General features: G+C 38.0%; 1 gene segment (V, D, J or C); it reads right to left on the reverse strand.

Annotated features, from left to right (window-relative positions):
• Positions 1-2,734: 2,734 nt before the first annotated feature.
• LOC110315645 lies at positions 2,735-11,573 on the reverse strand (the record flags this gene model as incomplete). The annotated part of the segment is given in 3 exon segments: positions 2,735-2,845; positions 10,871-11,284; positions 11,493-11,573. Coding segments are annotated over 3 exon segments (574 nt in total), but the record flags the coding sequence as incomplete, so codon positions are not given.
• Positions 11,574-12,622: the final 1,049 nt, after the last annotated feature.

Consider the following 12,622-nt stretch of genomic DNA (forward strand, 5'->3'; position numbering starts at 1 on the left):
GGGATGTAGGATGCCTGGGTTTTCTCAACCTGGTCCCTGACAGTGGTACATTTACACAATGTGTACTATTCAGCTATTAAAAACAATGAGTTCATGAAATACTTAGGCAAATGGATGAACCAAAAAATGTTATCCTGAGTGAGGTAACCCAGTCACAAAATACCACACATGGTATGCACGCATTGACACGTGGCTATTAGCCCAAAAGATTGTAATGCCCAAGATACAATTCACAGACCACATGAAGGCCAAGAAGAAAGAAGACCAACAGGTGGGTGCTTCACTTCCTCTTAGAAGGGAGAACAAAATAATCATGGGGACAAATTTACAGAAAAAGTGTGGAACAGAGACTGAACAAAAGACTATCCATATACTGCCCCATCTGGGAATCCATCCCATATAAAGGCACCAAATGCACACTATTGTGAATGCAAAGAAGTAAATGCTGACAGGAGCCTGATATAGCTGCCTCCTGTGAAGCTCTGTTAGAGCCTGAAAAATACAGAAGTAGATTGGACTGAGCATGGGGTCACCAATAGAAGAGTTAGAGAAAGGATTGAAGGAGCTGAATGGGGTTTGCAACCCCATAGGAAGAACAACAATATCAACCAACCAGACACCCCAGAGCTCCTAGGGACTAAACCACCAACCAAGGAGTACACATGGAGGGACCCAGGGCTCCAACCACATATGTAGCAGAGGATGGTTTTGTTGGGTATCAATGGGAGGAGAGCACCTTGGTCCTGTGATGGTACTATACCCAAGTGTAGGGGAATGCAAGGGCTGGTAGTTGGGAGTTGGTGCATTTGTGAAGGAACACCCTCATAGAAGAATGGAGAGGGGGAATGGGATAGAGGCTTCAGGAGATGGAAAACCAGGAAAGGGGATAACATTTGAAATGTAAAAAACAAAAACATACAATTAAAAAAAATAACTTGGGAAAAGAAAAAAATAATACAATTTATCACGAAACTTAACCTGTTTCTTGAGTCATATAGAACTTAGAAACTGGATGGATAGCACTATTTGTTAATTATTAGACTACCTGGTGCCAGTCTCAATTGTTGAGGTACTCAGTTGGTCAGGTACTAAAATGGTACTCAGCATTTGAGAAAGGACAAATGCTAATGTCTTCTGTCCTTTAATTTTATCTTACCATTTTAAGGGCCAGAATCATTTATTTCTCTTTTTCTTTTCTGGGGCCAAAAGCTGATGGCTTCTGACAATTTAACCCCTGTAGATAGTTCCTGCAGGGAAATTAAGAAAATGAACTTAATAACTTCGGCTCTTTACTCTTTGAATCAAATAAACAAAGGGTTTCTTGCCGAGCAGTTTCTTAAATCTTCCTCACACAGAGAAAAAGAAAAATAAAAAGAAAGAAAAAAAGTGACACACAGACACAGGAACACATGATGAAGTAGAACAGATTTATATCAAAACTTTATTAAAACTTTCAGATTTTTATAACATTTTAGACAAAAAGTATTCTATGTAGAAAAAATACTAAATAGATAACATGTTACATAAAAGAGGAGTTAGAATAGGATGTTGATGGAAAGGTCTAAGCAGTATATTAATCTATAAGTTCATTATAATCTCAAAGCAATAATTTCATATGAATGCCCTTGTTTATCATAGTTCACACCTATGGCTTGATCCTGGGACTTGACCTAAAATGAATGGTTTTTTTCTTGATCACAAATCTGTCCCAAACCTATTTCTCCTCTTAGTGCAATTTATGAATGGTCATGGTATACCTTATTATGCAGCCTTTACTTACTATTCTATGAGAAGGAGGTACATTTTATTCTTCATTCTAACTTAATTATATCTTTCTAGTAAAACAACTAAAACTATCTCCTTAATCTTTCTTTCTAAAATTATTTTAATAATTTCAGGAATTATATAGAGTCATTAATTCATCTATACAGCATTATTTCATAAAGCTTATCTACATGTTAATCTGCAAAGAATTTTCCAAATAGGAAGGGCTATCACCCAGGAAATAATCACACCAGTATATAGTTGGTGAGAGTCTCCAAGATCCACTTACATCAACCCAAATGAACAAGGAATATGCAATGAAAAACATGAGAAAACACAGAAATAGCAAGAAGCAATTCTGAAACAACGTCTTTGGGACTCTAAGAAGTTATCCAGAGAAGACTTCTTTGTAGCCATGCTTCACCAGAGTGCACCCATCAAAGCTGAGCAAGAAAGCTGGGAGTCTCCAAGATCTCACTTGCTCACTGAAGCTCTTCCTGAATGAAGAACAGCATTAGACATTTTGCATTACAGTTTTATTGAGTGTGTTACAATTCAGCGCTTGTTCACAGTAATAAATAGTTGTAGGTCTATCATAATACACAAAATCCTGTCATTATTTTCATTGAGATATATTTCTCTTCTATACAAATATTATTTATTCCTCTAACCATATTCTGTTCCATTACACTTTCCTTTTTTCCTCCTTTTCTTCCTCTCTTTCTGACTGCCTGTCTTCCTTCCTTCATGAAAATTCTAAGCAATTGACCAATAATTGATTCCCATCGCCACCCTATATATATACACTGACTATTGAATGTAAATACACTGGTGTTGCTTGTGACTCCGACCATGGCCCTTGGGTGCTAGGTTGGGGTAAAAATGTGTAGAGTCAACCATACAGACTCTGGGAGTAAGAAATTGGCAAAACTAGACCCTTTTATTGTAGGAAGTGGGCAAGCCTTTATACCCTCCACTGAGGCCATGTTGGCCTCCATGTAGTTGGTACTATCTGATTGGTTGCTCTGATCATGAACTTTGTCTGTCATCATTGGTGTCTGAGTGTCAAGCAGGCTATAGGCTTTAACAGACACAGAAGTTACTGTTGCACATAAGTGGGTCTTTGTAAGCAAACCATCATGGTTTGCTGATTCATTCCTCCTACATATTGTTATACATATAACTATAAATACTACAGTTCCAGATGTTATTAAATCACATGAAATAGTTTTATTTTTCAAAAATTATTCTCTCTTTATTCTAAATATTTAAGAATCTTTTCTAGTTCCATAGAAATGTATGATGCATCAGTTCTATGGATTTTTCACCATACTGTAAACAGAATTCCAGGGTTTTTTGCTTGCAAATAACTGAGACTTATGTTAAACTGATACTAGCCTGTGGAAAACATAAAGGATATAATAAATTATTTATGAAAAACCAGAAATGTTTATTCACTGTTTCTTCATGCTCAGGACATTGGACACATTATTCAGTATATTGACTGCTGAAAATTAAAAATGATATTTTATTACATGCTACATAGATATTCATGTTTATGAAGGCACTGCCAACATTTTAAAGTCACTAGATTGTGGGAGGGGATATAACTTAATGGTTATAAAGCACTTGCCACACAAGTGTGAAGACCGGAGTTTGGATTCCTAGCCATCATATCAATTCTTGTGGGCATACCTGTAGTTCCATCAAGAAAACACCTAAGAAATATCCTTCACCCAAAACTGGCTACAATTAATCCATAATACCTAGTTCTAGCTTTGACTGAGATAATGTGCTGCAATGATTAAGGGGAAAGACTGGCAAAGCACACTGCTCCAGTGAAGACACTATATCCCTATCCATTCTAGAGAACCCACTGCACTCAGAGAAGTTGGTGAGAACCCTGAACCCCCCAAGACCCTCAGCTGTTGCTAGTAGCCTGGTAGACTCAGAACCTATCAACAACCAAAATCCCACCATCCCGAATGCCACTCCCCTTTTGTCCCTTCAATCACTTCTGCCCGGTCATTGCTGTTGGGGCAGAATCCTAGTTAGTCTGCTCTTGTGAAGACACCATACCCTGATCCATCGTAGGGGACCCACTGCACTCACAGCAGGTGAGAATCAGCCAAACTGAGGGCAGTTGGACAAGAGTTTGACTGCTCCATTGAAGACCCAACAATCTGAAAGTCTCCTAGGAGATCTACTGCAGCCAGGGCGACAGATCAGCAGCTTTTCTGACCCGGAGAAGAGTCCCCAGGTGGAAAGCACCACAGGTGGTCACAGGCTTACCAGTAGATCTGAAGCAACCCAGGGACAAAAGAGTCAGACACCATACAGTCACCCAGACCAACAACACCAGAGATATCCAGATGGCAAAGGTAAGCACAAGACAATAAGCAACAGAATCCAAAATACATGGGCATCACCAGAAACCAGTTCTCCCACCACAGCAAGCCTGAATACAACAAACCTGAAAATCAGGAATTTGTCCAAAAATCCTATCTCGTGAAGATAATAGAGTACTTTAAGGTGGATATCAATAACTCACTGAAAGAAATTTAGGAAAACACAGGCAAAGAGGTAAAGGAATTGAATAATGTGAACTGAGACCTAAAGGTGGAAGTAGAAACAATAAAGAAAACACAAATGGAGGTAAATCAGGAAATGGAAAACCTAGGAAAGAGGAAAGGAATTAGAGATGTAAGTATTACCAACAGAATACAAGAGATAGAACAAAGAATCTCAGGTGTAGAAGATACAATAGAAAAGATAGACACAACTGTCAAAAAAAAAATGAAAACATAAAAAACTTCTAACCCAAAGCATCCAGGAACTAGAGAACACAATGGAAAGACCAAAACTAGGAATAATCAGAATAGAGGAGAACAAAGATCCCCAGCTCAAAGGACCTGAAAATGTCTTCAACAAAATCATAGAAGAAAACTTCCCCAACCTAAAGAATGTGATGGACTTAAAGGTACAAGAAGCCTATAGAACACCAAATAAATGGATCAGAAAAGAAAATCTTCTTGTCACATGATTATGAAAATACTAAATGCACAGAATAAAGAAAGAATATTAAAAGCTGCAAGAGAAAAGGCCAAGTTAGAACCATCAGAATTACACCAGACTTCTGAACAGACGCTATGAAAGCCAGAAAAGCCTGAACAGAGGTCATCCAGACTCAAAGAGAAGAGAAATGCAAGTCCAGACTACTATACCCAGCAAAACTATCAGTCAACATAGATGGAAAAACAAAATATTCCAGGACAAAACCAAATTCACAGAGTATCTAACTACCAACCCAGTCTTACAGAGGATACAGGAAGGAAAGCATCAGCACAAGTAAGATACCTGCACCAAAGAAAGGACAAGAAATTAAGCATTTCCCCAAAATGTAAAAAGCAGGGAGCCAAAAGAACATAAAACTACCTACAAAAACAAACATGTCAGGAATCCACAGTCATCTGTAATATCTCTCAATATTAATGGAATCAACTCATCTATGAAAAGCATAAGCTAACAGACTGGATACACAAACAAGACCCAACATTCTGCTGTATACAAAAAACACACCTCAACAACAAAGACAGAACTATCTCAGAGATCTCAGAGTAAAAGAATGGAAAAGGTCTTCCAAGCAAATGGTCCAAGGAAAGAAGCTGGAGTTGTGATCCTAATATGCAATAAAATAGAATTTCAACCAAAAATTATCAAGCATGATGAAGAAGGACACTTCATATTAATCAAGGGAAAAACCCACCAAGAAAAGTCTAAATTCTCAGTATCTATGCCCCAATGCAAGAGCACCCAAATTCATATAATAAACTTTACTTAAACTCAAAACTCACATTGAACCACACAAAAAATAATGGGGGATTTCGAAACCCCACTCTCACTAATGGACAGGTCACTGAAACAGAAAATAAACAGAGACGTTGGGAAACTAGGAGAGGTTATGAACCAAATGGATTTAGCATATATCTAAAAAATATTTCATCCTAAAATAAAAACCCTTTTTCTAAGCACCTCATGGTACCTTCTCCAAAATCAACCATATAATTGGTCACAAAACAACCTTCAACATATACAAGAAGACTGAAATAATACCATGCATCCTAACAGACAACCATGGCCTAAGGCAGGTCTTCAAGAACAACAAATCCTACAGAAAGCCAACATACTGAATAACGCTTTACTTAGTGATAACTTGGATAGGGAAGAAATGAAGAAATTAAAGACTTTATGGAATTTAATGAAAATATTGACACATCATACCCAAACCTATGGGACCCAATGAAAGCAGTGCTAAGAGGAAAGTTCATAGCACTAAGTGCCCTGGTAAAGAAACCGGAGAGATCTTACACTAACAACTTAACAGCACATCTAAGAGCCCTAGGACAAAAAAAAAGAAGTAAACCCACCCAAGATGAGTAGAAGGCAGGAAATAGTCAAACTCAGGGCTGAAATCAACCAAATAGAAAACAAAAAACAAAAACAGAAAACAAGCAAACAAAAAACCAAAATAATACAAAGAATCAGCAAAACCAAAAGGTGGTTCTTTGAAAGAAACAGATAGATTAAACACCTAGCCAAACTAACTAAAGGGCCAAGAGGTAGTATCCAAATTAATAAAATCAGAAATGAAAAGGGAGATATAACAGCAGAAATGGAGGAAATTCAAAACCTCATCATATTCTCCTATAGAAGTCCACACTCAACAAAACTGGAAAATCTATATGGAATGGATGGTTTGATGCCACATGCCAAAGTTAAATCAAGAGCAGGTAAATTATTTAAACAGGTCCCTATCACACAAGGAAATAGAAGAAGTCATTAAATACCTCCCAACAAAAACAAACTTCAGGGCCAGATGGTTTTTGTGAGATTTCTACCAGATATTCAAAGAAATCCTGGTACCAATATTCCTCAAACTGTTGCATAAAATAGTAACAGAAGGAATACTACCTAACCTGTTCTATGAAGCCACAATTACTCTGATACCTAAACCATATAATGACCCAACAAAAAAAGAGAACATCAGACCAATCTCACTTATGAATATTGATGCAAAAATACTCAATAAAATTCTTGCAAACTGAATCCAAGTATACATCAAAACCACATTCACCATGGTCAAGTAGGCTTCATTCAAGGGATACAATCTATAGATTCAATGCAAACCCCATCAAATTCTCAACACAATTCTTCAAAGACATGGAAAGAGCAATTCTCAAATTCATCTGTAAAGTCAAAACAAAACAAAACAAACAAAAAAACAAAACAAACAAACAAACATAAAAAACAGAATATCAGAAACATTTCTTAACAATAAAAGAAGAGCTAGGGGAATCAAAGTCCCTGACCTCAAATTTTACTACAAAGCAATAGTGATTAAAAACTGCATGGTATTGGTACAGAGACAGACATGTTGATCAATGGAATAGAAATGAAGACCCAGAAATAAAAACACACACTTACTGTCACTTGATCTTTGACAAAGAAGCTAAAAATATTCAATGGAAAAAAGAATGCATCTTCAATCAATGGTGCTGGTGTAACTGGCTGTCTGAATGTAGAAGAATAAAAATAGAGCCATATTCGACACCTTGTACAAAGCTCAAGTCCACTTGGATCAAGACCTCAACATAAAACAAGATACTCTGAATCTAATAGAAGAATAAGTGGGAAAGAGCCTTGAACTCATTGGCACAGGGGGGAATTTCCTAAACAGAACTCCAATAGCTCATGCTCTAAGATCAAGAAATCATAAATGAGATGTCATAAAACTGGAAAACTTCTGTGAGGCGAAGGATATAGTAGATAAGACAAATCGACAACCTACTGATTGGGAAAAAACATCTTCACTAACCCCACACCCAATAGAGGACTAATATTCAAATATATAAAGTATTCAAGAAGTTAATCACCAAAAAAACCAAATAACCCCAAAAAATTGGGGTATAGAACTAAACAGAATTCACAACTGAGGAATCTCAAATGGCTAAGAAACACCTACAAAATGTTCAAAGTTCTTAGTGATCAGAGAAATGCAAATCAAAACAACCCGGAGATTCCACTTTACAACTGTCACAATGGCTAAGATCAAAACCTGAGGTGACAACACATGTTGGAGAGAATGTGGAGAAAGAGGAACACTACTCCATTGCTGGTGGTATTGCAAACTGGAACAACAATCTGGAATTCAATCAGGAATTTCCTTAGAAAATTGGCAGTGGATCTACTTGAAGACCCAGCTATACGACTCTTGGGACTATAACCAAAAGATGCCCCACCGTGCCATAGACACACTATGTTTATAGCAGCCTTATTTGTGATAGCCAGAAGCTACAAATAACCTAGATGTACCAGGACAGAAGAATGGATACAAAAAAATGTGGTTCAATTACACAATGAAATACTACTCAGCTATTAAGAATGAGGACATCCTGACTTTTACAGGCAAATGGATGGAACTAGAAAATATCATCCTGAGTGAGATAAGTCAGACCCAAAAGGATGTACATGGTATGCACTCACTAATAATTGGATACTAGCCAAAAAAGAAAAAAGAAAAAGAAAAAAAGAAAGAAAAAAAAGAAGAAAGGAAAAAAACCTATACAGAAAACACAAGATATAGCCCACAGAATTCAAAGGGCTCAACAAGCTGAAGTGCCCAAGTAAGAAAGCTTCAGTCCCACTTGGGAGAGAGAAGAAAGTAATCACAAATAGGGAGAGAGGGAGGGGCTTGGGAGGTAAAGTAGATGGGGTTTGGGGACAGGGGTTTAGAGAGAAACCTGTTGGAAAGCTTTTGGATGAGGGAAAGGGACTGAAGCACTGAGTGTCAGGAGAAAGAATGCTATAAGGCAACCTCAGGAAATAGGAGGTTGGGGAGATACCGCCAGAATGCACAAGATTCTTGAAAGGTGAGAGAGTCCCAAGATTCATAGGGAAGGATCTTTGATGAAATGCCAGTAGGGAGAGGAAACTTATAGAGCCCACCTTCAGCAGGAAGATAGGACATCAATTGAGGGATGGTGTTGCCATCCCACAGTCACACATTTGACCCATAATTGTTTCTGTCTGAAGGAATTCTGGGGATGGAAATGGAGAGAAGCCTGAGTAAAAGAAGGTACAGTGACAGTCCCAAAGTGGTATCTAGCTCAAGGAGAGGTTCCAAGGCCTGACACTCTACTGAGGCTATGGAACACTCACAAAAAGGGATCTATATTGACTGCCCCCGAAAGACCCAACAAGCAGCTGAAAGAGTCAGATGCAGTTTTTTTCACCCAACCATTGGACAGATGCAGTTGACCCCTTCTGTTGAATTTTGGAAGGCTGAAAGAAGCTGAGGAGAAGGGCAATTTTGTAGGAGGAACAGTAGTCTTAATTAATCTGGATCTCTGAGTCCTTTCAAACACTGGTTCACAAAACAGATGGCATACACTAGCTGATATGAGGCCCTCAAGACACATAGAGTAGAGGACTTCTAGGTCTGTATTTATTCGGAGATGGTGCACCTAACCCTTAAGAGACTGGAGGCCCCAGGGACTTTTGAGGTCAGGTGGTGTGGGGGTTGAGGGCATCCATGTGGACACTGGGTTGGGTCGACTGGGTCAGGCTGGGAGGAAGTTTGGGATGTGGAACATTTCGAGGGTATATGGAGAGGGCCAGGGAATGGAATATGAAGTGTAAAAAAAATGAATTACAAATACAATTAAATTAAAAAAGAAATACTTTACTGGTTAATATATGAGCAAAAATCTGAATATTAAATAAATTAAATTTATTATTCTTGGAATTACGATTAACCTCAAGTGACTCATACTGACGGTGAAGATTATCTGTTTTTTATTTTTAATAAATTAGTTTCAAAGAAAGGGGGATAGCTCTGTAAAATATTTGCCATGAAAAAAAAATGTACCTCGAGTTAAATTCTCAATATTTACATAAATCAAAGGTAAAGCAACATGTTTTTATAATTCCAGCACTTGTGCACGAAGAAAAGCAAATGAAAGTATTTCTCTGGTAAGCTGTTCTAGACAAGGGAAAATTCTACATTTAGCAGAGGACTCTGTCTCAAAACATGAAAATGAAGAATGATAGACGAGGAAGTTACCATTAATCCCTTGAATTCTTCAAGACTGCCTATGGTTGACTCCCCCATATTACACAGATATAAAACACATGCATGTGAGTGCACACACAAGACACACACACACACACACAAACACACACACACGAGAGAGAGAGACAGAGACAGAGACAGAGAGAGAGAGAGAGAGAGAGAGAGAGAGAGAGAGAGAGAGAGAGAAAGAGGGAGAGGGAGAGGGAAAAGGAGAAAGAGAAGGAGAGAGGGAGAGTTATTTATAGATGTAAATTTAAGGGAGAAAATAAAGGTGTTCAACCAAATGGGTTTTTTTGTTTTGTTTTGTTTTTTATTTTGTTTTTTTGTCCCAATTTTTGAGACAGGCTCTTATGGTATTACCATGGCTGCCCTGGATCTTACTGTGTAATCAAGAATGGACTTGAACTATTTGGAGATACTCCAGTCTCCAAATCTCAAACACTGTGTTTAGAGACAAAAATAACACACTCTATCAAATTTCAATTTTTTAATCACTTTTACAGAACTGTTTTTTTCAGTGGTAAGCTGTACCCTGTTATACACAATCCTTAATGAAAGCCCTCTTATTTAAGGCTTGAAGATTCTTTATTGCAAAATTTTCTACTTGTTAAATCATCAAGAGATATGTTAGATTTGTTTTCATACTTAGCAAAAATTATTGCCAAGGTTATTTTCATTTTTGAACTCTCTGCCCTGGCATCTACAAAGATTTCCCTGATATTTTTCAAATGAAATGGTACACTTACAACTTCATAAAATTCTGTGGATGCAAAATTGAATTGACATACTAGAATATTTTCCATTATTCCATTTTTTATAAAAACTACATCATTTTGTTACACTTTTGAACTTATAACAATTTAAAGTAAGTCCAGAGATTTATAGAAACTTCAGTTGAAAAACATAGTTTTGATGTTTAAATGTCTTTCATATTTTGTCTATTAAGTAGTTTTTATTCAATATCTCTAAACTCACAGCAGGCCCCATTAGTTTTGTTTCCACTATGAAGAAGGTTGAGGTACCACCAAAAACAGCTGAAGCCTCGCTGTTCTGCATTCCTGGTGGTTTTTGCTATGGTCTGCATCACAGTGTGAGGCCAGCTGTTACTCTGTTGACAGTGATACATTCCAAAATCTTCGGGTTCCACACTGTTGATGCTGAGAGTGAAATCTGTCCCTGATCCACTGCCAGTGAACCTGGACGGGATCCCAGAGATGGACTGGGAAGCATACTTGATGAGAAGCCTTGGAGACTCATTTGATTTTTGTTGATACCAGTGTAGGTTGTTGCTAATACTTTGGCTGGCCCTGCAGGAAACACTGATGCTTTCTCCTGGAGTCACAGACAGGGTGGCTGGAGACTGAGTTAGCACAATATCACCCCTGGAGGCTGGAAAAATAGGGAAGAATGTACTAGTAGGACACAACATTGAATATGAAAGTCACGCCTAAACTACTTAGAAAAATAAAAGGCTTTCATTGTATCAATTTCTTTAAACAGGAAGTGAAATAAAATGTTTTGCTGGTTTTCAAAAAAATAGGAAAATTTCATATTTCAATAACAACTCCTCTTTATTTCCATGTCCAAGCAGCCATACCTGAAATCCAGAAAAGCAGAAGTCCAAGGAGCTGAGGTGTGAACACCATCTTGGAACTTTCCCTGAGTATGTGTGGATTATGACACAGTCCTGATAGAGACCTTCTTATAATACTCTAAGGGGCAGGAGCACTGAAAGGAAGATGTATTTATGCAAATCATACTCATTCATCAGTGGATATTAGCCCAGAAGCTCAGAATTCCAAAGATACAATTCACAAACCACATGAAACTCAAGGAGAAATAAGACCAAAGTGTGGATATTTTGATCCTTCTTAGAAGGAGGGACAAAATTCCCATGGAAGGAATTACAGAGAAAAAGTGTGGAGCAGAGACTGAAGGAATAACCATCCAGAGACTGCCCCACCTGGAGATCCATCCCATTTACAATCACCAAACCCAGACAATATTTTGGATGCCAAAAAGTGCTTATGGACAGGAGCCTGGTATAGCTGTCTCCCGAGAGGCTCTGTCAGTGCCTGGTAAATACAAAAGTGGATGCTCACAGCCATCCATTGGATTGAGCACAAGGTTCTCAGTGAAGGAGCTAGAGAAATTACCCAAGGAGCTGAAGGGGTTTGCAGCCCGGTAGGAGGAACAACAATATGAACTAACCAGTAATGCCAGAGTTCCCAGGGACTAAACCAGCAACCAAAGTGTATACATTGTGGGACTCATGTCTTCAGCTGCATATGTAGCAGTGGATGGCCTAGTCAGTCATCAATGGGAGGAGAGGCCCTTGATCCTGTAGTGATTGTATGCCCCAGTGTATGTGCATGCCAGTGCCAGGCAACAGGAGTGGGTGAGACAGAGGAAGAGTGAAGGGTTGGGAAGGTTCGGAGGGGAAACCAAAAAAGGAAATAACATTTGAAATGTAAATAAAGAAAATATCTAATAAAAAAAGACCACAATTGTGAGACAATCTATATCAGGAGAGAAATTTCAAACAGTTCAATTTAAAGAAACAACTGATCCTGTAACTTAGGTCATATAACCAAACTAGAGCAAATATATTATATAAAAGCAATGTCTTAGCTTTTGAAAAACCTCAATAACTCCAAGAGAGACTACCAAGACTCTAGAGAAATTATGATAAGCATAATGAAGATTCCTAGTTCACTGCATGTGGGA

The sequence above is a fragment of the Mus pahari genome, unplaced genomic scaffold (assembly GCF_900095145.1).
Source record: "Mus pahari unplaced genomic scaffold, PAHARI_EIJ_v1.1 scaffold_12634_1, whole genome shotgun sequence".
NCBI lineage: Eukaryota > Metazoa > Chordata > Mammalia > Rodentia > Muridae > Mus > Mus pahari.